This window comes from Pezoporus wallicus, unplaced genomic scaffold (genome assembly GCF_028554395.1).
Source record: "Pezoporus wallicus isolate ANWC-B61680 ecotype Strahan unplaced genomic scaffold, APGP_CSIRO_Pwel_v1 contig_10711, whole genome shotgun sequence".
NCBI classification, from domain to species: domain Eukaryota; kingdom Metazoa; phylum Chordata; class Aves; order Psittaciformes; family Psittacidae; genus Pezoporus; species Pezoporus wallicus.
This window is the reverse complement of record NW_026638325.1, coordinates 244934-269620: the sequence shown is the minus strand read 5'-3', so window position 1 is coordinate 269620 and position 24687 is coordinate 244934. Positions and strand designations below refer to the sequence as shown.

General features: G+C 49.7%; 1 protein-coding gene across 2 annotated transcripts in view; it reads right to left on the bottom strand.

Moving 5' to 3' along the window:
- ATF7 (activating transcription factor 7) overlaps positions 1-24322 on the bottom strand; it is a 52992-nt gene extending 28670 nt beyond the window's left edge. The window contains exons 1-2 of one of the 2 annotated variants that reach the window (XM_057410359.1): positions 24140-24322; positions 15323-15391 (exon numbers count right to left, since the gene is read on the bottom strand). In XM_057410359.1, the coding sequence (XP_057266342.1) occupies positions 15323-15370 (48 nt within the window). In that variant the 5' untranslated portion in view covers positions 15371-15391; positions 24140-24322. Of the gene's footprint in view, positions 1-15322; positions 15393-24139 lie in introns of those variants that run through there. The other variant, XM_057410360.1, reaches the window with a different exon arrangement.
- Between the last annotated feature and the right edge of the window lie 365 nt (positions 24323-24687).

Genomic DNA, 24687 nt, shown 5'->3' with positions numbered 1-24687 from the left:
CGTGTGAGGGGATTCAGAGTGCAAAGAGCAGCAGAACAGGAGCCTCCTTCCCCGCATACCCTGAGAAACAAGAACGTACCGTGTAAAACTCATTCAACCCCAACCTGGAGTGGATGGATTTGCCTGCAGGGCTGTGGGTTTGTGCTGGGGGAGGCTGCACCGGGATCTTAAACTGCCTCTGGATGGTGGCCAAGCCTGTCAGTGCCGCACGGGCGAGGAGAGGCTTTGGCAGCTCCATGGTACGGGCTATTCCCGCTCCCCTGCTCCCTGCCAAGTCATGGAAGCAGCCTGGGGATGCTGCCCCAGTGCTATCAGTGAGCTTGGAAATGGAGGTACAGGGCAGCGGAGGGGCTGGAGCCAGCAGGACTGAGCCTAAAGCAGGATCTGGATCTCGCTTGGATCTTAGGTACCCAACGCAGCTCTGCGGGAGCAAGGGTGTGTGGTTGGGCCCTCAAGCAGCACGGCAGAGCTGCAGGGAGCTGCTGTGCCCATGCATGGGATGGTGACGTCTCCCTTTCCATCCTTACCCCAGGAAGAGAAAGCAGCGCTGGGAAAGCAGGATTCCAGCAGTGGATTCTGCTCCAAACAGCCTCAACTCCAATCCAAGCCCCTTACGGTCGTTCCCAAAGCTAATTCTCAAGGGTTAAGGAGAAGGGAGGTTAAATTTGGTCTCATCTGAGAGGTTTGGGGGTTCTCCGCTCAGAAGATGCCTGCATCAGGCTAACAGGATCCTCTTGCTGCTGCACTATTGTTTCAGGGCTAGGAGAAAGCTGATCCTAGAGGAAAAGTTAGCTCCAATGGGAAATAGCTCTCATTGTGCCACTGCTTGGAAACTCTCATTGTGCTGAAGCTTGGAAGAGCCTCCGTGACTCAGCCTTGACCTCTGAACACCACTACAATTAGGAGAAGGATGCCACGGTCCCCATTCAGGTTTTTAAGGCACTGGAAGGTTGATTTCCTTCAATTCATTCGTGATATTGGGTATGTGCCCACCCATTCATGGTGTGTGAGGCTCCAGCACCTGAAAACAGGGGTGGGTTTTGCGGGCCTGAGCTTGCACCTCTCCAACAGCATGTCTGGTGAGAGCAGCATGTCAAATGAAGATAGAATTCAAGTGCTTTGGGGGTTTTCCCCCCTTTAAGGGTGGCATTTCTTAGTGGGAAAGAACATGCTCTAAGGAAGTGTAGACCCACATAACTGACTTAGCCATAGAATCATGGAATGGTTTGGGATGAAGGGACCTTAAAGCTCATCCAGTTCCAACCCCTGCCACGGGCAGGGACACCTTCCCCTAGAGCAGGTTGCTCTGTCTGCAGTGAGAGGTACAAGCGCTCAGTGGGGATGGCTTTGGCCAGCTCCTGTCTCCACATCTATCCCAGCACAAGATGTGAAATGAGAAACTGAGGAATCCACCAAACCCCTGCAGTGACTCCCAGCAGGCCAAAGCCATTCCTGCCCTCTCATCCCTTCCCATCCACCCTTATTCACTGAGCTCCACAGCTTACCCTAAGGCACAATTCCCATTCTCTGCCTCCCTTCACCTTCTTGATTCCAAGCAGCCCTTAAAGCACAACCAGCTTCCCACAACGATCTCCCCAGGGCCGTGCATCCTTCCTTTGTGCCTCCCCACATGGTGCTTTTGGCCAATGCACAGAGCTCCTTCCCTCTTTTTTTCTGCCCCTGCTTCCCAGATACAGACACAAACCCCAGCCCTGTCTTTTATAAGGCCCATGATAAGTTGTCAGGTGTCAGCTCAGCACCATAATTAAGCTTTTAAAAGCAGATAGGCAGCAAAAAAAAAAAAAAAACCTTCAATTCCTGACGCTTGACACTTTTTGCCTCTTGGAAGAGCCACCTGGTTTATCGTAACAGGTAGATTTATGGGCATATTAACGCGGCGCTGCTGCTCCCACCCTGATGAGGTTCTCAGTGACCCTCTTCTCGCTCAGGATTTATGGCTTTCTGTTGCAGAGGGCTCTAACTCCAAGCTCTTTGCCTGCCTCCAGCCTCCAGCAGGAGCATCTCCCGCACTCAGGCTCTGGAGCCTGTTTTTCCCACCCCACATCAGCTGCAATCATTAGGCAACAGCCCCGACTTTCAAACGGTGCCAGGTTTGCCCCAGCAAGTCACGTCAGGCTCATGGGGAATCACAGAATCACAGGCCTGTTTGCCTGGGAAGAGACCTTAAAGCTTATCTAGTTCATCATTATATGAACACAGAGGCGAGATTTAGATTAGATATTTAGAATCACGGAATGGTTTGGAAGGGACCTTAAAGCTCCTCCAGTTCCAGCCCTCTGCCACGGGCAGGGACACCACACGCTAGAGCAGCTTGCTCCAAGCCCTGTCCAACCTGGCCTTCAACACCACCAGGGATGGATGGGGCAGGCACAGCTTCCCTATTGAATCCATCCCAGCGTCCCACCATCCTCATAGTGAAGTCCTGCTCTTCTCCCATTCACTTCCACACATCTCACAACCCCTGTGATGACAGAGCTCACAAACAGGGCCATCTACACCACAGGATTACATCCAGGAGCCCATGAACCCACTCCCAGCTCTCCAGACCCAGTCAAATCCCCAGCAAAAGCCTTTCTGTGCCTGGAGTGAGCTCCCAGCTGCGATTCACACCAGCTCAAGGCTCTCACTCACTTCTAACTGCCTCCTGTATATACCCTTTTAACACCCCTTTCCACCTGCAGCCCTTAATAAAGTGGATAAACCCTTAAAGTGCAAGCAAAATGAAGAGGAGATAGAAGCAATGTAACGCAAGCAGCTTTGCCATCAGCTTTTCCCCACCGTGTTTGATCTACAGCCTCGCAGGCAGAGATCCCCCTCCCCGCTGCGGTGCCAACGGGCTGATGATTCAGCGATGTGGAAATACACAGCTGAGGTCACCAAAAACCACTGGATTCGCATCTTTTGGGCCCTTCCCGTTTTGCTGCCCCCCCTTCCAGGCTCAAAGGCATAAAATTTCACATGCAGGCAAAGCAAAAGGCATTGAAATTCTCTTCTAAAGCTCACAGACGGCTGGAGGTTTATAGCAAGCAGCACGTAAGCCTCTTAAAAAGGAGCCCAGCTACCCCAGCAAGCACAAAGTGGGTTTAATACCAAAAACGTGTGCAGGAAACACCTCCCCTGGCCTCAGGAACAAAAGCCTGCATTAAGACCCCCGTGAGGAGGTGAATTAGCAGCTTCTTCTAAGGGCAGAAGCCAGAACGAAGACGTCAAAGTGATGCTGCGCCATGAGGAGCTCACGCTGTATCCTCAGCGTTGGCCCTGCAGATGTCTGGGGTAGCAGAAGCAGTGGGGAAGGTGGAAGCATTAAGCAACTATAGCAACGAGCCAGCAAGACACACACAAGCAAGGCAGCAGAGGCATGCTCTGCTCTTTAAAGCTTAGATGGCTTTAAATCCAGTCCTTGCAATATCTATTCTTATAACTGAGTTTTAGTGCAGCTGAAGCTCTCGTCTCCCTGTCTGAAGCCACACTAAGGGGCTTTAAGCAGATAAACAGAAGTGATGCTTTGAATTGCTGTCAGCTATTCAACTGACCCCCAAATGAAGCCCCCCTTTCTGCCTAACTGCTACGCAAGATGCATTTCCCATCTACCAACAACCCAGACTAGTTCAGCATCCCCCAAATCTCTGCCCTGCCGTGCTCAGCCTTCTGCAAGAACTTCCCTTGATGGACCGGTTTCATTTGCAGCCTTTAGTGCTGAGATGAATTGACAGCTTGTTTTGCAACGCTGCAGAACTCTCCCACCCCATCCCCTCTACACACACACAGCTCTTTATTGTCTACATGTTTACTCTCAGGGGGAATGTGAGGACTTTAATGGTTTTATTGTTTTAATCCAGCATATATAAAAGAAATTATTTGAGGAAAACAGCTGCTCCAAGTGCTTGGAAGTGGTGGAGCTGTTTCTCTGCTCCCAGCATTAAGCAGGTGTTAACTAAACACGATGCTCCTCCTCAGATGTATTACGGCAGGAGATTTGTAGGGCTGGTACCAAGAGCTCAGCCCTTTCCTCTCCCACCCAGGCCCTGCTTTAGCCTCAATTCCTCCAGCCCAGCTCCACTCACACAAGGGTGGCAACGAACAAGTCCCTGCTTGCTGCTTCCTGTACACAAAAGGACTGCTGCAGACCACCCCTGTGCCGCCTGCTTTACACACAGAGAAGGAAAAGCCCCCAAAGTGGGGTTTTATTCTCTTTTTGACATGCAAACACCAGCCCTTTGTGTGGCTACAGCATCACAACCCCCGCGGCGGCAGGATAACGCGGTGGCTGCCTGGCGAATCAACCCTTCTCAATATATATATAAAATCCATAAATAAATGTATTTATTGTGAGCTTTTACACCTCAGCCCAAGAGCTGACTCTTTAAGGAAGGTTCTCCTGCAAAGCAGCAACCACGGAGGGAAATGTCAGTCCAAACCCCCCCTCCAAAATGCTTCAAAAAGGCACTATTAGACCCCCCTCTATGAGCAGCCCCGCTTTGGAGCTCAGCTCTCACGTGAAATCTCTACAAAGGACTTGACATTTCAGGTTAAAGGGGGTTTTTCCACCCTGCTCTTCAGCAATGAGATGCTCAGGGGGGTGTTTTCTCCCTACCCCGTGTATAAGGACACAGCATCTCCCGTTTGCCCGCGCTTTGGCAGCATCGCGGCGGCCGGGAAGAGCCGCATGGACCGCCCGCCCGCTGCCGCAGAGGGGCGGAGCGGCCTCTTTCCAGCCAACAAAGCCCGTTCCCATCCCAGCGAGAGCATCCTTGGGACAAAAAGAGAGGATTTGAGCTGCCTTTCCAACGGGCAAGAGCCGGCTCTGCCCGCCCCCCGGTGCCCCTGCAAAGCTCGGTTGTGTCCTTCTGGGATGCGAGGGTGGAACACGGGAAGTGGCCTCAGGAAACGAGAAACCCACTGCTTATTTAGATAGTGAAATAAACCCAGGTCATGGTGCTGGTTACTAACATCTATCTCCATGCAGGGGCTCAGCAGCAGGAGGAAAACACTCCTGTCCCTTCTCCTTGCAACCTAAAGCATCCCCCTTCAGCATCGCTTTTGCTGGGAAGGAGATGGAAGCCTCAGGAAGGGTCCCCATACTTGCTTTTTTAATCCTTACACAGCCACTTGATTGGATTTTGTGCAAGAACCTAATAGAAAATGCTGACAACTCCTGCACCTCTTTGAAAACCAAGTGTACCCATGATAGTGAGAGGCATCCCTGTCCGTGGCAGGGGTTGGAAACGGATGATCTTAAGGTCTTTTCCAACCCAAAGCATTCTGTGATTCTCTGGCACGGCGTTAAAGCTCCTTGCTGCAGCCATGCTTGGGGAGTAACTCATGCAGTACCACACAAAGCTGACAGGTAGCAAATGAGGCTTTGAATGACAAATAAAACCCCCACAAAACCAAACAGCCTTGTGTTTAAAAGACTGCTTTTAAATAAGGAAATATTTTACTGGCCAAGAAAGCAAATCAGAGCTCAAAAGAGGAAGAAAAGCCCATTCCTGAGCGTAAGGCAGGTTTCGATTGTATCTTAAGATCTTCTCCCCCAACCAGCCCTCCTCCCTCTACCACCTCCAAACCCAGTGCCCTGCTCTCATCTGCTTGATGAGGGATGGTTCCTGCCCTCCGGTATGGATGCATCAGGATCAGCTCACACGAGGTTTAACTCCCAAGCTACAGCCAGCGTGGTGGTGCCAGCTATGGGAGAATGCAGTCACCGACAGCCTTCTGCTCCTGTTAAGCTCAGGACCACAAGCAAGCTTTGAGATCAGTCTAACTGCAAGTTAATAAAAGCCTGGCTTAATTTATGGCTCTGTGCTAGCAGCACACGCAGTCTGCATTACTGATACTGATATAGAGCAAGAGCTGTAGATAAGGGCTGAGATGAGTTCGGTCCCTGCAGAAACTGTGATGGGGGAACTCCCTTAAAGCAAAAAGAGAAGGAACCATTCCCTGTGAGTGCACGGGTTCATTTGGGGGTATTTTTGCAGCCCTGGTCATGTTCCCAGGAAAGGGGAAACCCTCATTGTGAATAACTTATTCCTAATAGCGGAGAGGGACTTTTAATAAGGGCACACAGTGATAGGACAAGAGGGAACGGCTTTAAACTGAAAAGGGGGAGATTGAGATTAGATACATGGAAGAAATTCTTTACTATGATGGTAGTGGGACATTGGAATGGGTTGCCCAGAGAAGCTGTGGATGTCCCATCCCGGGCAGTGTTCAAGGCCAGGTTGGAGCAACCTGCTCTAGTGGAAGGTGTCCCTGCCCATGGCAGGGGCTTGGAACTGGAGGAGCTTTAAGGTCCCTTCAACCCAAAGCATTTCATGATTTTAACATCTAATCTCCTTTATATGCTCATATTCATATAATATGTTCATATTCATATAAATATATATGTAGATACACATATGAGACTATATAAGAACATATCCTAGTGTGCACTCTCTCCCTAAATACACATTTATAGCTGCTGAGTCTGCAAGCCACCCATCAAAGAGCAGATGGTTTAACAGCCCAGCTTTCCCTGGAAATCAGGCTCGATGCTCCTCAGCGCCCTTCCTCCAAAACAAGGAAGGTTAAAGGCAGTTTTTAAGCAGCTCTGAAGAGAACAGGGTCTGCTGCTCTGCGGGCAGGATGGGTCCCTTCACCCAGGACCCCCCCAACACCCTTTCCCCAGCACTGCAGCTCGGCAGGAGATGCGTTTCTGCTGTGATTTGTGAGCGCTTGAAGAATCCTTTGGGACTACAGAGGGGCTCCAAAAGGGCAATTAGATCCATTACTGGCTCTTCTATTGCCCCATGAAATAGGTTTACTAGTTGTGTGCCGCCTCATATACTCCAGTTTTATGCCAAAATGAACAAGGATGCTAATGAACGACTGCAGAGCACGCGGATGCGGCGGCCGGCGCGCACGGAGCATCCTCCGATCGCATCTTCTCTGACAGGCCCTGCATTAATGCTGCTTCCTGCAGATTTGAAGGTGTTATTCAGGCATTCTGCAGCCTTGGCACAGCATGCCTTAGATGATAAAGGAGGGGAACAATGCAGCCGTTTCGTCAAATCCAAAGGTGCTATTTCTTCATTTCCATTGCTGCAGCAGCCAATCTGGCTCACAAATCCTAAGGGGGGCTTGGTCTAGAGCAGCCCTGGGGCAGGAATATAAAGGCCATCACCAAACCTCATTGTACCTCCAGAGCAGGAAGCCAAAGTCACAGCCCAGATGCTCCAAAGAAAATCCAAACTAAAAGGGAACTAACACGAGTTGAAGTTATTGATCTCTACACTTTACACCAGTTTGAGCTCGAAGCAGTTACTTCACACACACAAACCCCACAGATCCATTTCGACCACCAAACCTGGAAGGTTCTCATCAAACACACAGCAGAGCCTTCTCAAGCATGTCCAGAGACCTTTTGCCAGTCAAATCCTAGTGCTGCACATGCAGTGCACACGGGAGGATGACACTGGAACAGCCTGAAATGCATGGAATAACCATACCTGGGTAAATCTTGCTCTTTAAACCAGAATGGCCTTAGGGGCGGATGTCCCAGCTTGTGGCTGGGACCCTGCCAGAAGGGAAAAGCTGCTTTCATACCCCCAGCCCTTCACATGTGGCTGCAGAAGGGTGAGGAAGAAGAGGAGCACTCAATCATTAAGGTGAAGATGTCAGGGGTTTCTGCATCCTGCTCTCAGCATCCCATACCAAAGGCTGCCCAAGGAAGGCATCAGGCAGCAGGGTTAAAGCTTATTCACCCGTCAGGAAGAAGAGAGCAAGAAATCCAGCAGGAACGGAGAGGACACTGTTCCCAGTTCCACTTCCATGTGCCACAGCAGGAACAGGGTGTTGCAACAACCCTGTCTCTACGCTGCAGCAACCAAGGGGTATTTTTAAACATGGGGAGGGAGTGGAAGGCAAGGCAGTGAAACAGAGGAATCAGCAGCGCAAGCAAGGGGCAGGGATGAAAACCAAGCCCCACGCTGGGGCGGGGGGGGGGGGGTGACAACTGCTCAGCATCATCCTGCCCCATGGCACGAGGCCATCGCCTGGCATCGGGAATTGCGACAGCGAGAAGCCTGTGGGAAGCCCTTGCGAAAGAGAAGCCTCTTCCTTTACTCCTGCGAGGAAGCAGCTCCCAGGTTCCTTATGGCTGCTGGTTTCCAGCTTTCCAAAGTGCCCTCAGTGTGCATGGAGGACACCAAAGCAGCCATCAGGCTAAACACACAGCTCCTACTGAGCACCTCAGCAGCCAGAGGGGATGAAAACGGGTTTTCCTATGAGGAATGAACCCACTGAGGGTTTCACGTTAGCAGGAGCTGAGCTTTGGCAGAGCCTCACGTGGCTGCTCCCTCCCGGAGCCATGGGATTGGAGCAGGGGTCCAGCGAGTCCTTTTGGCATCCAGGCTCTTATTTAGGAAAGGGGAATCTGGAATGTTGTCCAGAGCCATTTCCATCTGACAGACAAGTGTCTGTGTGGGTTCAGCGCTCACACACGTGCTCCAAATGCAAAGCAGAGCTGGCACGCTCTGAAGTGGCAATGAATCCCAGGCAGTGGAATGATAAAGATTTTTAACTTACAGGAAATGCTGCTATTAAATAATATTTAAGTCTTAATTATATTTTAAAACAGCCATTTTGGAAAAAAAAAGAACTTCTATGACAGTGCTTTTGTAGTTAAAGGTCTGTCAACATTTCCATTTTAAACCTTCATTTCGAGGGGCTTTATAATTTGGCCATAAAAATTCATTCCAGGCTGGAACTTGGCATAGAGGGGCTCAGCCCAGGAGCAATATTTTTTATTATCCAATTTGGTTTAAATTGGTTTGGCCGTTTTTAAGTTATAGGAGTGTAAAAAATAAACGTTTCCTGCTTTCAGATGCCTTCCCAAGCTTCTCCGTATTCCAAATTAGCTTTCCCCCTCCCCGCCTCCAAAACCTACCTTCAAACAAGAGGTGGGAGAGCTCATTTCACTCTGCTGACAATACATGAGTTACAATTCCGATTAATCCACTTCTTTTCATGCTAACAACCTCAAGAGTTACTATAGCCAAACACCACTTGTATGTGGACCCATTACAGCCTGTAACTGCGCTGAGATTTGTGGAGCATCTGCCATTGTGGGCTTCATGTGCAGGTACTGCAGCTGGGGAGGCCTTCATTTGAAATCCAGAAGGAACTCTGGAAACCTGCCTCCCTGTAAAACCATAGACAGACCTTTCCCCAACATGGTTCTCTGCAGGATTTCATTTCAGCTTCCTATAAAAAGGCTGCAGATGTGAAGCAAGCAGGAGCACGCAGCTCAGAATTCCTCACCACGGAGCTGCAGCCTTTTCCTTTCCATTTCAAACCCTGAAAAGAAACTGGAGTTTATGGCTCAGCTCTTCAAATCATCCGGGTGCAGTAGGGAGATGGCACATACGTGATGCTATTGCTAACACAGACAAGTGCTCGCTGTGCCCGAGCTGACACAAAGCTCAGGGCAGGGTTTTATTCCTGCTCCATCCTTAATATCCCCCATTTCTCATTTTAATATTGAGAGAAGAAGCATCCACCACAGCTTGAACCCACCAGGGAGCGACGTTTTGGGGCATGTTGGGAAGTCTTGGCACTGCCTGGAGCCACCTGCATGCGCTTGGAGATCACAGAATCATAGACCCTGCTCAGCTTCCAAGAGCAGATGAGATGGGAAGCACCTCTGGTGTGAGCCAGCCCTGAGCTCGGGTCTCTGGTGACATGCAGCATCCAGCCCCACTGTGTCGTGGTGTCACCTGGAGCTGAGACCCAACATCAATCCATGTGAGCCTGGAAGGGGCAGTTGGGAGTCCTGCTCTTGGCCTGGCACCCTCATGTGCAGCTTTGGGGCCTGACATTCCCCATCTTGCTCCACAGAAGAAGGCTCAGCTTTCCAGGGAATAATGCTTCCTACCTCATTGAATCATTGGGTGTTAGAAGCCTGAATTTTTTAGGACAAAGGCCTGTGTCCAAGTCCAGTCCCATTCATTTCCCGTGCCAGGACAGTAACAATTCCTACTGGAGGCCAGGGTATCATAACTGTGCTTAATAACCACTTCCATTCCTGCTTGCTCTAACAGCAGGCAGCCAGTTAGGCTGGCGTTCCTCAAGGATTCAAGCTGAACGTGGAATTTCTTAGGCAGTTTTTCTGGCTTCCCTTCCTCAGCTCCAGGAACAACATCTCCAGAGGCTGTTAAATCAATGCACAACCATTACCACACACAGTTGAGTCCTGCATGGTTCTGGCCAGGGCTGGCATCAAGTTCCAGCAGGGCTGAGACTTCCCAATAGTAAAGGGGGCTCCTAGCAGCTTCCATCAGGGAATATTTCTTCCCCTTTTGCTTTACAAAGGGACGAGAGAAGGATGGGAACAAAGCAAACCTCTGAAATCACACTAAAGATGCTTTGTTGAAAGCCAAGGGCCATGAGCACTCCTTCCTCTGTGCCTGCCTACCTGCTTCAGTTACTCTGCAACTGATGCACCTGCAGGGACAGGGACAAGTCTCATTCCTCCCACCGGTGGAGCTGGTCCTTTCCTGAATGTGGGATGAAGATACACGGGTGTAAATCACAGTTCAGACTTCCAACAGCCATGACTCCATGGCTGGAAATCCCATGGAGTGACCACAGCATCAAGCACATCCTGGACCATCCCAAAGCTTAAGCTGTGATGAGAAGAGCTCACAGCCTCTCAGCAAGAGAAGAGCCATTTCCCCCCCCTCCTCTATACCAGGACTCATATAAAAGCAATAATCTATATTCGTTTGGATTATACAAGCTACAAAACCCACCTCAGCTTCAGTTCCACATTTAACCAATCTCAGAAGCCATTTGTTGCCTCGTATATTACAAGGCAATAGAGATTTAAGGGATAATGGTCATGGCGGCAGAGTATACAAAGCAATAAACTGCTTTTGAGGTTGGTTAAATGCCAAGTGATGCTGAGGCCTCAATGCCATAAACATTATTTCTATTATATGACAAGATAAGAGGATACAATAAACCACAAAGAAGAAAAATCATCTTCTGGCCTCATGGAAGTTGTGGGCTCTGCGTTTCTCGGACGCTGCCCGAGCATCACCTCAGTGCCACAGGTTTAAAGGGAATAAACTGGTAAATTAAGGGGAGGTTTCAAAAGCAAATGGTTGTTTGAGGAAATGGCCTCAACGTGTAACTGGAGCATTGGAATTAGGACCCCAGTGATGATTCCTGTTACTTATGAAGAGGGAAATGGTGTGGAGAGGGGAGGCAGGGCTAGGGAAAGTCCTGCTCCTAGTAGAAGATACTCAATATTATGGCCCCTCCATTAGGCTGGGCAACAGGAGCGGCCCATACAGTCTTATTAATAAAGATGCTTCTCCTTGATGACACTTCATAAAGCCTCAAGTATCCAAAGCCTTCAGGAGAGGAGCAGAAGAGCAGCCTGAGGAGAAGGACCTGAGGCTGTTAGTCAATGAGAAGCTCCCCATGACCCAGCTGCAGAGTGTGCATGCATCAGCCCAGCTTAGTTTGACTCAAGAGAGTCAAGGAAAGCCTCACTTGAGGCACTGCTCTGTGGCTTCTGCTCTGTGTATTCTACCTCCCTCCTCATCCTCAGGCAGCAGCACGAAGGGGTATGTCCCTGCTGTAGGATACTTCTCCCTCCATACATAAAGGACATGGGAAAGGGGGTAAGGGAAGAGGACAGAGTCATTTGTCCTCTTTGAGGAGAACCCACATACATGACCTTGAGAAGAATTTGGTTTAAAAGCAGGATCTGCAGCACATTGAGGTGTCAGCTGTGGCACAGCAGCCTCGCTGTTAGGAAGCGATCTCGAGTCCAGGCTCCAAAAATAGCCACCATTCAAGACCTAGCAACCAAAACATGTTTACAGCCCCACTGAAAGCCCACTAGCTGTGATGATACGGGGGGTACAGCGAGATCTGCTCGTCTATTTTTGGTGGCTATTCCCTCTTCCCCATCCTCACCTCCTTGAAAAGCCTGGCAGCCTTTCTCTGCATAGAAACAGGGAAGGAAAGGGAGGAAAAAGGACATACACCATAAGAGACAGGGCTGGTATCAGCTCCAGAGGGAAAGCAGCAGCTCATGGTTCAAAGACATTACATTGGGAAGGAAAATAGGGGTTTTTCTTCCTTTAAAGGGGGAAAGTTACCTCTGGCTTCCCAGTGTCTCCAGTCTCCCGTGCAAATCAGTTCCCCCTTCTCCTTCTCCTGTGCTGCAGCACAGCACGTTGCAGTGATTGCAAGAGGCAGATCCCTAATTGTAGTGAGTGGAAAAGGACTGGGGGGGTTTGTCCCCATGCCCCTACCCCAGCTCACACTGAAATCCAGAAGATCATCTCCATTTACCCAGGGCCAAAGCAGCCTGTTCCCACCAAAACCAGAGTGCACTCCTCAAGCAGAGGAATAGCCAAAAGAAGAGGAATCTGCAGGGATAAAAACATGCCAATGGACTGGGCATGGGATCAAAGGTTTGGAAAAGGAAGAAACAAAGATGCTGGAGCCATGTAGTGAAGGGGCCTGGTGAGCCAAGTGCTACCCTGTGATAACCCAAGAGGCTCGACAGCCATCCCATTCCAGTGGTGTTTTTCCTGAGGGAAAAGCACCCAAAGGTCTTAAAGAATCAGGAAAAAAGGCTGAATCCTGCAGGAAGTTTCACCATCTCCAGTGCCAGACACAGCCTGGCAGCCTGGCTGGGTGTTGAGCTGGGAAAAAGCAGGAACATGGGATGCTTGGGTGTGCATTTGTGCGCCTGGGTGAAACAAAACCAGATTCCCTTCAGAAAGCTCAAAACTCTGGATTATCCAGAGTCTGAGAGGAGCCACAGGCACCAGCACGTGCGGGAAGTCAGGATCTTCCTGTGGCAGATCACACAGAGCGATGTTTAAAGCCAAAGGTCTGGATCTTTGGGAATGAGCAGAGAGAAGCGCAGCCCCCTCTGCCCCCTGTTAAGGCTTCACTTTAACAAGAATCCCCACAGAGAACCTGTTTCTGATGGCTCCCATCAAGGGGTCAGAGTTTAGTGCCAAAAGGCAGCACAAGCTGCTGGGGAAACAATGCAGCACGTGCTTCAGAGGCTGAGCTCTGCAGGCAGCTGCTGGGCACCATCAGCCCCCCAGCTTCAAATTCACATTCATTTTAAGATCCAAAGCTACCCATTGCATTCCCCTTGTGCTCAGCTCAGCACAGCCACCCAATCTTAGTCCACTTGCCCCAGAAAGCCCAGCTCATCCAGTGTTAATTTTAGTTGATGACAGGTTTGGGTACCACCGAGCTCCTCCAGAGGTACTGCTGCATGTTAGCAGTGAGCAGGATTTGGGAAGGCTCTTAAAAACCTCCAATGTGAAGCTGTGCACAGAAGAGAGGATGAAACAATGCATGGAAGACACTAGGACTTACAGGGAGAGGCTTGGAGCTGGGTGTATTTAGTCCAAAGGAATGTTAAGGATGATTTGATCAGTCAGTGCATACCTACAGGCATCACAAATCTCTTAACAAACCAACGCTGAACCAGACCCACAACCTGGAAGCTGCAGCTAAATAGGTTTAGCCTGGGACTAAGGCAGCATTTTTCCTTACCAGGAAGAGGAATTAACTATGAGAACAACTTCACCAAAGGCTCTGGTGAATTTCCCGTCACTGGAAACCTTTTCCATCAAGTTTGGATCATCACTATTTAATGCTCTGCTTTGAGCAGGTAGTGAAGGACGTTCTAGGAAGCCGTGCACGAGGTCAGGTTGGATCCCCATGAATCATCGTGCTCTGAATTACCCCGATTCTAACATTTCAATATTAACATGAAGAATTGGCAGAATTACCCATAAGCAGCAGTCTGGAACAGCACAAGGAGGAAGCAACCACCTTTATCTGTCATTTGTGGGAGATTGGGGGAGATTAAATTTAAATACATTGTTGTTTGCCTTAATTGCGTGTTTGAATCCGAGCTGAAGGTTGTATGATTGAAGTGCTCACACCATTAAGTGCTCAAATACAGCTCATACATTTTAGAAATGACTTGCACAATTTCACAGCCAAAGAGGTACAAGATAAAAAGCAGCCTCCCAAAAAAAAAAAAAAAAAAAAAAAAAGAAAGAAAGAAGAAGATCACCTGCAAGTGAATGGAAACGACTCCAGATGAGACCAGACTTAGAATGGCCAAAAAGCTGAGTTACAACAATGTATTCTTACAAAGCCCCAATCTCCAAGAGTTACCAGATGAGATTTTGGCCCCATTTCTGTGCTCTAAGAATAAACATGGCACAGAATCCATATGCAGGCTCAAAAGGATGTGCCCTGGGGATGCAGAATTCTCTTTCATCTCAATTGAGAGCCCCACAAGAGGTATTAAGATATTAAATACACCAAAGAACTAAGCAGGGACGACGATGGGCGAGTACCCTGGGATGGGTAAGAGCTCTCAAACGCATCCCAGCATAATCACTTGGCAAGCTGACATCCCATGGCTGCAGCCAAGAAAACAAAGTGTGTGCACATCACTTAATACCTAATTAAAAGCTACAATCCCCCCCCTACCAAAGGCATCTTGGCACTTGGATGCTCACTGCTTCAGAAGAGGCAAACCCAGTTCTTGCTGTGCTCCACGCAGGGCTGTCCTGCCACAGAAGCTCCATGTCCTAACAGCTCCCAATTGCACAAGCCCCTGTTCCTCCCATTAACACAGTGTGAGAGCTGCCACCAAGCACCAGGGAGACCCTAAACTCAACTTTGGGAATGCATAACCAAACACAACGGAGAGGTGCCTTCCTGGTTGCACGATGGAACCAAGCTTTGCCCTAGGAAAGCAAGGCCATACCCAACTCTAGCACTTTGGCCAGGGAGGACAAATTCACAATGGGCCTCTTCTTTTTTTCCTGCAAGCCCAAAATAGACTCTAGCAGTTTGGGGTTCACATAACACAAACCATCAAGTGTCACATTCTCAGCTGCTTTAAGGAGTATGCGACAGCAGCAAACGCATCCCGACAGAGCTGAGTCTGTCCTTTGCTTCGACAGCCTTGAGAGAAGCTGAGGAACACTCCCAGCAAACATTTAACAGGAGATGAGGGTTCTCTCTGGGCTGTGTGGGAAACACCAGTGGAATACCAATACCCCGCAAAGCAAGGCAGGTTTCATTACTTGGGAGTGCACTTGCTCATAACCTGGATTTACACACTGCAAATCCTCTGATCTGATTACCTCCAGTGCTCACGTAAAACACCGGCTTTAAACTCTTTGCCTGAGTGATAAAACAGCCACTTTGATTCACACCACCACGTTCCCAATAAAGCACCCTGGAAGCATACCTGTCCGCAGCCGGGGGCATTGCACACAAACGGCCTGTCGTCACCCATATTTCATGCAGCTGAGTCAAGCTGTGGAGAGAAAAAAGAAGAGGAAATTGTTAAATAAGCTCCCAAAATTCAAATACCAAGAGCAGAAGCTGCTCTTTGCAGGGAGGGCGTTGATGAATGATGCAGGGAAGGAGGTTTCTTTGTGCACGATTGAGGAAGAGGGATTAATCCAAGTCAAGTTTAAATTAGACTTTGGAGAGCCCAGCTGGAGAAAAGAGCTGGAGTTTTCCATGCCTGGACTCCCACTAAGGCCCAGCATTGATTCTGAGAGGGCCAAAGGACTTTTGTGCGTCTCAGTGGCACCATCTGCAACTTGGGGATGATGCTCATAGAATGCTTTGGGTTGTAAAGGACCTTAAGATCATCCAGTTTCAACCCCCTGCCACAGGGAGGGACACCTGCCACTAGAGCAGCTAGCTCCAAGCCCCATCCAACCTGGCCTTGAACACTGCCAGGGATGGTTCCTCCAAACCTTCTCCATTCAAACCATTCCAGCACCTCACCACCCTCACAGAAAAACTTCCTCATCTCCAACCTGAACTTTCCCTGTTCCAGTTTGAACCCATCACCCCTTGTCCTATTGCTCCACTCCCTGATGAAGGTCCCTCTCCAGCATCCTTGTAGCCCCCTTCAGACACTGGAAGCTACTCTACACCAGCACAGGACCACCCTGCATAGGAAAGACCTCTGGAACACCCCCCAGATGGAGGCATTGAGGAAAGCACAGACACAGAAGCAAAGACAATCTACAGAGGGGGAAAAAAAAAGCGTGAGCTTGAAGCGATGAAATAAATCCAAGTCCTCTCTATGTACAAGTTATATTTTCAATGGGAGAGAACTAAAATTTGTCATTTAATTAATTAAGGGATTATAGGAGTGGTGCTCTGGTTTACAAGGCAATAATCTGGCTCCCTAGTGGGTAAACTACAAGGCTGATGGCAGGGGTAGTTTATCACAGCTTATAGCCAAGGATAACAAAACACTCACTCCTATTATGCTACAAGTGAAGCTGTCCTTATTAATAAGAAATCAAGAGTAAATAAAGTCACCCCCCCCCACCTCCAGAAATGCTGCTGCCCCCCCCCCCCACTGCTCTCTTTATAGCAGGATTTTAAAAAGCCATAACAAAGCAAATGCTTTCTCTTCAGGGGGTTGCCTCTGCGAGCACGTTCCGGCTCTTCACATCCCTTCCAGCATCTCTTCCTCGGCACTTGGCTCCAGTGACACATGTCAGCTCGCTGCAGGCAAGAGCAGAACTGAAACCCAAACGTGGCCACAAAGCCCTTTTGAGGGCCCTTTTTTGCCTTTCTAACCAGTCACACACGCACCGAGCAGCTCGAGAGGCTGGGGAGGGGTTGTTATTTTTAGGAGCCATATGAGAAAGTGCTCCAAGAATGCGACGTAACAGCGGAGGGGGAATGCTGAGGGACAGCAAATACTCCCCTTCTGCTTGGATTGAAGAGGCACAGACATCACTTAGGGCTTGAAAACAAGATTATTCTTGTATTACCATGTGCTAAAGCAGCTAAAATGGGTGACTACAAGGGGGAAGGGGGGATTCCCCTCTCTGAGCACTGGCTTGGCCGCAGCACACAAAGCAACAACCAAAAGCTGTAAGTAGCTGCCAGGTCTTCTCCTGCAAGAAGAGGAAAGATCTCCACAACCCTGGCCTATGGGTGGATTTAGCAAGGAAAACTCCAGGGCCTATACAAACACAAGCTCCCAAAGGAGGAAGAGCCCTCTCACAAATGGAACAGGCGAGCAGCCAAAACGCTCCCTTGTACAGGACAAGTGTAAGGATAAAGGCAATAAAGGTGGCCAGGAACATAGAATCATAGAATGGGTTGGGGTGGAAAGGACCTTAAAGCTCATCCAGTTTCAACTCCCTGCCACAGGCAGGGATACCTTCCACTAGAGCAGCTTGCTCCAACCTGGCCATGAACACTGCCAGGGATGGGGCAGCCACAGCTTCTCTGGGCACCCCGTGCCAGCGCCTCAGCACCCTCATAGGGAAGAACAAGGCCAGGCTGAATGGAGCTTGAAGCAACCCGCTCCAGTGGAAGGTGTCCCTGCCCGTGGCAAGGGGTTGGAACTGGAGGAGCTTTAAGGTCCCTTCCAGCCCAAACCAGTCTGCGACTCGATGAAGCAGCTCCAGGTTAAGAGCTGTGGTGCTGAGAGCAGCAAAGTCACCAGACGTTAAAGGACAGTTACAATGCCTCTTGCTGTCAAAGTGAGGCCAGTTCTGGAAGTGTTTGAAGAGTGCTTAAATCACCCTCCTACATTTAAGCTCAGGTGCGTGGGATGAGGTTGAGGATGCGCTTATTCCAGCCACAAACAAATCTGATTGTTAAACAAGCAGAGGAATTATAATGGAGGGAGGGTGCTGGATCTCACAGAGCAGCCAACCCTGGGCTGGCTTAATTACACAGGTCAGGGATCTGCCCTTACCCGAGCAGCCCAAGCCTTCCCCAACATGAAGAACCTCAGGGTCTCTCTACATCCTATTCAGAGGGACCTTACCGCTCTCTACTGCCTGACAGGACGATGGAGCCATGAAGGGGCTGCTCCCAAGGGATGAGACAAGAAGAAATGGCCTCAAGCTGCACCAGGGCAGGTTTAGATGGAGCTGAGGAACAATTCCTTCCCCAGAGGGTGCTCAGGCATTGGAACAGGCTGCCCAGGGCAGGGCTGCAGTCACCGTCCCTGCAAGTGCTCACACACCTTGGAGACAAGGCTCTCAGTGCCATGCGTTAGTGGTGGCCTTGGCAGTGCTGAGAATGGTTGGGATTGATCTTAAAGGTCTTTTCCAACCTGGTTGATCCTATTCTATTCTGTGCTTCCAACGCATATAAAAGCTAGTAGAGAAATTAAAGAACCAGAGGAGCTGTCAGTCCCCATGCTCTGATAACACTACCTAAAACAGAGAGCAGGAAAACAAACCAGGGCTGCCTGCAGGTGACTTCTGAGGTCCTAACAAGCAGCTCCATTAAAACCCAAGAGCAGCCCATTGCAAAGCCCTCCGTTTACTTGATCTTGCAAAGCATCAGGAGGATTCACTCATTCCTTAGAGCAAGATTTAGCTGCTCATTCACTACTGCCTATGCCTGGTATGTACATACATGTGCTCAGATTTATGTCACATTTAGGCAGGATAAATTGCTTCAATAAATTCTATTCTGAAGAACAGGCAGAATAAGCAGCTGATTGGATACTGGGAGCACATTCCCATTCCTCTTCCTGCAGCGGCAGGACAGTATTTCACTGCTTTGATGAGTTTCAGCATGTTGGAAACAGCAAGGTGAAGGGAAGAAATGCAGACAGATTACTGAAGCGTGCTTCCAAGTTCTGTCAGCACGGCCCTGACAAGCTGCTGCTGTCTCAGGGAGAGCTGAAAAGCCATTTTCAACCCAAATACACTGTGCTCCAAGAGCCTGTGTGTGTTTTCTGTCTCTTTTGCCTTATTAACTCATGCAAACGACCTCTAGGCTGGCTGTAAAAGAAGGGAAGCTGAAGCCACACTTCACAGCGGTCTCCAGTGTGTGTTGTGCTGATAATCAGACACCCCTTGGAGCTTGCACAGGGTATTTAAGAGCACAGATTTCCTGAAGCCTACTTGTATACAGCAGTGCTCTCAACGAGAGCAACTCCTCTGGAGCAGGCACAGCATGGGGGAAAACAGAATAAACATGAGCTTTGCATCCAAGAGAGCATCTGCTCTGCTGTGGATCTCAGTCCCACCTTCAACCGCAGCTTTAACTCCTCATCAAAGCAACTGCAGCATCACAAGGGGATGGTTGTGAAGAGGGACAAGCAGAGCCCAGCCAAAGGGCACACTTGACCAGTCAGTCGTGCAGCACTGCTAATCCAGAGTGTCAGCGCTAACAGAGCTATGACAGCTTCTTCCTGAAGTTAATCTCCTCCTTGATTTGTTGGGACATCGCCTCTTCCTATTGCTAGCACAGAGATAAATGAGAAATGTTCTGTGGAGCAGCTCAGTGCATGCCAGGATGCTGGGCTCACACTGAGCTGACACAGGAGGCACGTGTTGTGATAGCTTCCAGGAGATGAGGGGCTCTTCCCATGACCTGGCTTCAGTGTGGGCTTGAGCCTAGAACTACCCCCGTGTGCTGGGCTGCACCCCCAGAGCACGAGCAGCAGCACAGGGAAGGGATCCTGCCCCTTTACTGCACTCTGTGAGACACCCCCCTGCAGTCCTGATCCAGCTCTGGGCCAGCAGCACAAGAGGGACATGGAGCTGTTGGGGCAAGGCCAGAGAAGGCCACAGAGATGCTGCGAGGGCTGGAGCAGCTCTGCTCTGGAGCCAGGCTGAAAGAGCTGGGCTGGTTCAGCCTGGAGAAGAGAAGGCTCCTGAAGGGGAGACCTGAGAGCAGCTCCAGTGCCTGAAGGGGCTCCAAGAAACCTGGAGAGGGGCTCTGGACAAGGGATGCAGGGACAGGACAAGGGGAATGGCTTTAACCTGCCAGAGGAGAGACTGAGATGAGCTCTGAGGCAGAAGCTCTTCTCACCCAAACTGAGCTGCTCATCAGATCCTCTGTTTGCAATGAAGAACTTGCCTGGGCCCCCAGCTGAGGAGAAGGGATTTTACTTACCTCAGAACCCAAAATTTCCCCTTCTTTCCAAGTTCCATTCTTCCTGCAGCTACTCAAGCCAGCCCATATGCTACTGTCCCCCTGGTACATCACTCCATAAACTGAAGTGGTCCCAAAGCATGTTAACTAAGCCATTAAGAAAAAAACTAAGCCCATTATCCTAGTCTAGACAGACACCTAGGGGTAATATTTTAAGTCCCTTAAAAGGAATTAGACGTATTACATGCATCAACAGCAGCAATGAAAGAGCAGCCTTCCTGAACAGGATTTCCCCCAGGAAGTGTGTTGGCACCTCATGGAACCCATTTGACAAACTTCAATTTGGAAACAGTTTATGAAGAGACAAGAGAAGCAGGAAATGTGGTTTTGAAAGCACATTCAGGGATCTTTTCAATCCAAGATGCTCCTTATCCTTCCAAATGCACTAGTTTGGCTTCTGAGATATCCCCATAGCCACAAGACAAGTCATGGGTATGGCTGGCAGCTTGATGCCACAGGGAAGGCCACAGTCAGGCTCTTCATTGTCTTTAGGAAGTCACCTACAGCAACACTTCCATGTTACCACAAGTATCCTACACCCCAGTGTAGGCTGACTAACACCAGGATCCAGGTACAAGAAGTGTGGGGTTGGTGCTGCTGAAGCTCTTATAGAGTGTTCCAGCTGAATTCCTGACAAGGAGCTGAGGTCTGGAGCAGCCTCAAGCCACGATCTGTAACTCTTGAGTCAGGCCTCTCCTGCTCTGCCAAAGACACAAGCAACTGGCACCTCATCCCCTCTGAGGATGCTGCTGGGGCTCTTACCCTCCTATGTCCAGACGATGGTGGCCTAAAGGGGCTAAAAAAGGCCCTGGAGAGGGGCTTTGGACAAGGGTCATGGCTTGAACCTGCCCGAGGGGAGACTGAGATGAGCTCTTAGGCAGAAGCTCTTCCCAGTGAGGGTGCTGAGGCGCTGGCACAGGGTGCCCAGAGAAGCTGTGGCTGCCCCATCCCTGGCAGTGCTCAAGGCCAGGTTGGACACAGGGGCTTGGAGCAAGCTGCTCTAGTGGAAAGGGTCCCTGCCCATGGCAGCGGGTTGGAAATGGATGAGCTTTAAGGCACCTTCATCCCAAACCCAGCTGTGGTTCTGTGACACTCCCAAGCCATTAGCTCTGCTGAACGTTGGGGGATAGAGCTGGTATGAAAAATGCTCTAAAAATAAGGCTCTATTGTACTTGCATGTGACCGTTGTTCCTGCAGGAATGCTGCTGCCTGACACTCCTGTCCCTGTGCCTTGCAGGAGAAGCTGAAATACTTCACATCCCATTGAACGCTTGGGCAGAAGCTAAAATAGTTGTGCTTCACGTTGCCAGAGCAGGTCCAGCCTCCAGCACGAGCACACTTACTGATACACCAGCACAAGCACATGTTAGCCTTAGGATTTATAGGAATAAACCATAACTTTACATTAATGCAACCACAAAATTAAAGCTCAAGGTTGCACCAACCATGAGGCAAACCCAAGAGAGCTGCAGAGCAACCTCCTAAAAATGGGCTTAAAGAACAGAAAACCAAAGCAAACTGCACGTTCTGCTGACTGACATCTCTCTCTTGCTAACATTTACTCACCTGGGAGGACCTGAGTGAAGGATGAGCTGCAGAATGGGTTGGAAGAAAGAAAAGTGCTATAGATGGGGACATAAAGAGAAAGGACTTGCCCTGCAAGTTAAGAGTGTCAGTGAAAGGGGCAGAAACAAAAGGGCTCCTCATTTCCCCCTCCTGATTTTCAGCCTCCAAAAGAACAACCAGTTGTGAAAAGGGGCATTTTAGGGAATTTCAGCCTCAGTTTTCCATGGCTGAGTTACAGCAGGAGGGAAGCAGATGGGCAACACCTGCAGGCATAAAGAGGACACCGGGATGGTTCAGTGCATCCGCCCTGCCCCGTCTCACTGCAGGACACGTACTGCCATAGATTACAACTGGTTTACAAAGTACCTTGACAATCAGGTGTAAAACCCATCACAGACACGAGCCTCAGGCCTGCAGGAGCAAGTCCAAGCCAAGGTGCAGCTAAATCTGAGATGTCTTTCAAGCAACAGGCAATAGAGAACCTGTTTGCAATTGTCCCGGGATACTGAGTAGGGTAAAGAGCAGAGGATGCAGGGAGGGCTGTAACTTCCATAGGGAAACTCCAGTGCTCAGCAGTCAGCAGGAGGAGAAGCAGAACTGGATCACAAATGGTGCTGTTAAAACGATCCTCCAAAAGAGAGAGGTCTTTGCTACCTGGGTACTGCTACACCAATGGCAGGCAGAGCTCCTTCTCCTTGATCCATTCACTGTGCTCCTCAGTACTTCTACTTCAGCACTTTCATGCAAAAAAAAGAAGGTAAAACAGAGCTAGGAGTTAACTTTTGATGAGCCTGAGCTCCATGGGATTCATTCCGGGAGACTAATGAGTGGCAAGGCCATCCCAGCTCCATTTGGATAACTTGGGTGAGACCTGGGAGCCATGCCAGGAGCATTAACAACCCAAGCCGCAATACAAACAAGCCTATTCACACACAAATAGTGCTCAAGACACCAGCCCAAGCCCCAAGGACACTGCTACTGGGAAGAGGAGATAAACCCACAATAAATTAGATCATTATAGATGGCTGCACAGGATCTGTGCTGTGAAACACATCTGACTACGGGAGAAGATGCAGGAGCGCAGGCAGACTCCAGGCAGAACGTGGAATTGCCACTGGGAGCTGGAATGGGAAGAGAGGTTGGATTCAATCAAACCCCAGACGGCTTTTTTGGGAAGGCCAAGGGAAAAAGCAGTCAGGCTGAGAGCCATTTCCACTCTGCTAGCCAAAAAAAGAGAAGGAAGCACAAGGCACTGCCCCAAGCTCGCAAAAATAGTCCGAGATTTGCCACTAAAATGCAAGGAAGGAAACATGTTGCTTTGAGAGTGTTCCAGGAAAGGCTCTTTATTATTTGTCTAAGTGCAGCCATTAACAGCTCTTGCCTCCAGCTTCCTGCCCAGCCACATGAATATTCAGCACACGGTGCTCTGAATAAGCTGGGAGCAGCACCCAGAAAAGGCAGGAAGGGAACCCAGCATCAGGCTGGGGTTTAGCGTTGGAGCTGCCTGCGCTACCCTGGATTAACGTGGGACACTGCAGTGATGATTCAGAGCATCAGAATCCATCAGAAAGTGGGATAAAAACAAACATGGCAAGTTCTTCCTTTAAAAAAAACACGAGTCACTTGAACATTCAGGCTTCCTTAGGGCAGGGTTTGTTCTCCAAGACACAGGGCTCGGTGCCCAACCTGCTTCTAGATGCTTTGTGAAGTCAATTGGCACCTAATTTCCCCTGGTGACTCTCCCAGCTAAATTAGGTGCCTGCAGGGAGTTAGGAACAGAGCCTGTTCTGCACCTTTGGGTGCCCAGAGCTCCATCTGACTACCAGCAGCTATTATACACCCAAAGCCATGGCAAAAGGTGTTAAGTTTTACAGGGAGAGGCCACCACGGAGCTTAGTGCAGGCTGCTGTTAGTCCTAGGCTTTGCCTTTCAAGTTATTTTGGGGTGTGAAAGAAGGAGGGAGAATGTTTGCTTTGTAACCAGAAAGCTACAAGAGAGCTAAAAATTGCCAAAAGCCAGCCCTATAAAATCTGCTTTAGAGGCATAACACCCTTCTGCTTTATAAGCTTGATAAAGCAAACCCAACTGTATAAACTGGAATATTGGCAAGGAACCGGCTGGAAGTAAATCTCCAACAGACAGACAGTATTTAACAAGTCATTACAAGTTAACCTACAGCACAGGGTGAAAGCAAAGTCCAGCCCTTTACCATCTGACTGTACCTTTCTGGGTGTTCAGCACTGCTGCAAAGCTTGGGGAGGATCCCCTTTCCACAAGAGCATCCCTAAAGAGATGGAATACATCAGAGATGTGCTACACCCTCCCTTCGCCCTTGCAAGGGCCTTAAAACCTGGCCCCAAAGCAGCACATCAGCTATGAGTGACTTCAGTGAGGCCAGGAAAGCTTTTCCCCTGCAGTGAGAGCAGCAACCCCCCTTGCCTGAGAGCTCCAGCCAGCAGAAGGCTTCTCCCAGCCCAGCTCCCACCAGTCCTCCCAAGCACACGACTTCCACTGTTTATAAGCCTCTTATAAACAGTAAGGAGCTGACTGTTACCATAACAAAAAGAGCCATGAGGAGGATAAAACCCATCATAGAAGCTCCATTGTCCGAGAGCCTCCTCGCGCTGGCCAGCCTCCAGATCAGATCTGGCCTCCTGCTTGGACTTCAGAGCAAGGTGCTGAAGAGTCTCATGTCATCTTAGCACAGCTGGGCCCCAGCTGAGCCACGGCACTGCCTCCACATCACAGGCAGCACAGAAAGAAGGAAAATGGAAGCACAGAATGGTTTGGGTTGGAAAGGACCTTAAGATTATCCAGCTCTAACCCCTTCCCATGGACAGGGATGACCATAGACCGTGTCACCCAAAGCTCTATCCAACCTGGCCTTGAACACAGCCAGGGATGGAGCATTCACCACTTCTCTGGGCACCCTGTGCCAGTGTCTCACCACCCTCACAGTAAAGAACTTCTTCCTTATATCTAACCTGAGATATCTGTGCAGAACAGAGGAAAGAGCAAGCAAGACCAAGCACAAGAAGCTTCAACGATGCAGAACCATCTTCAGAAGGTCCTTCTGCTCAGGGACATTGACCTGAGGGACAC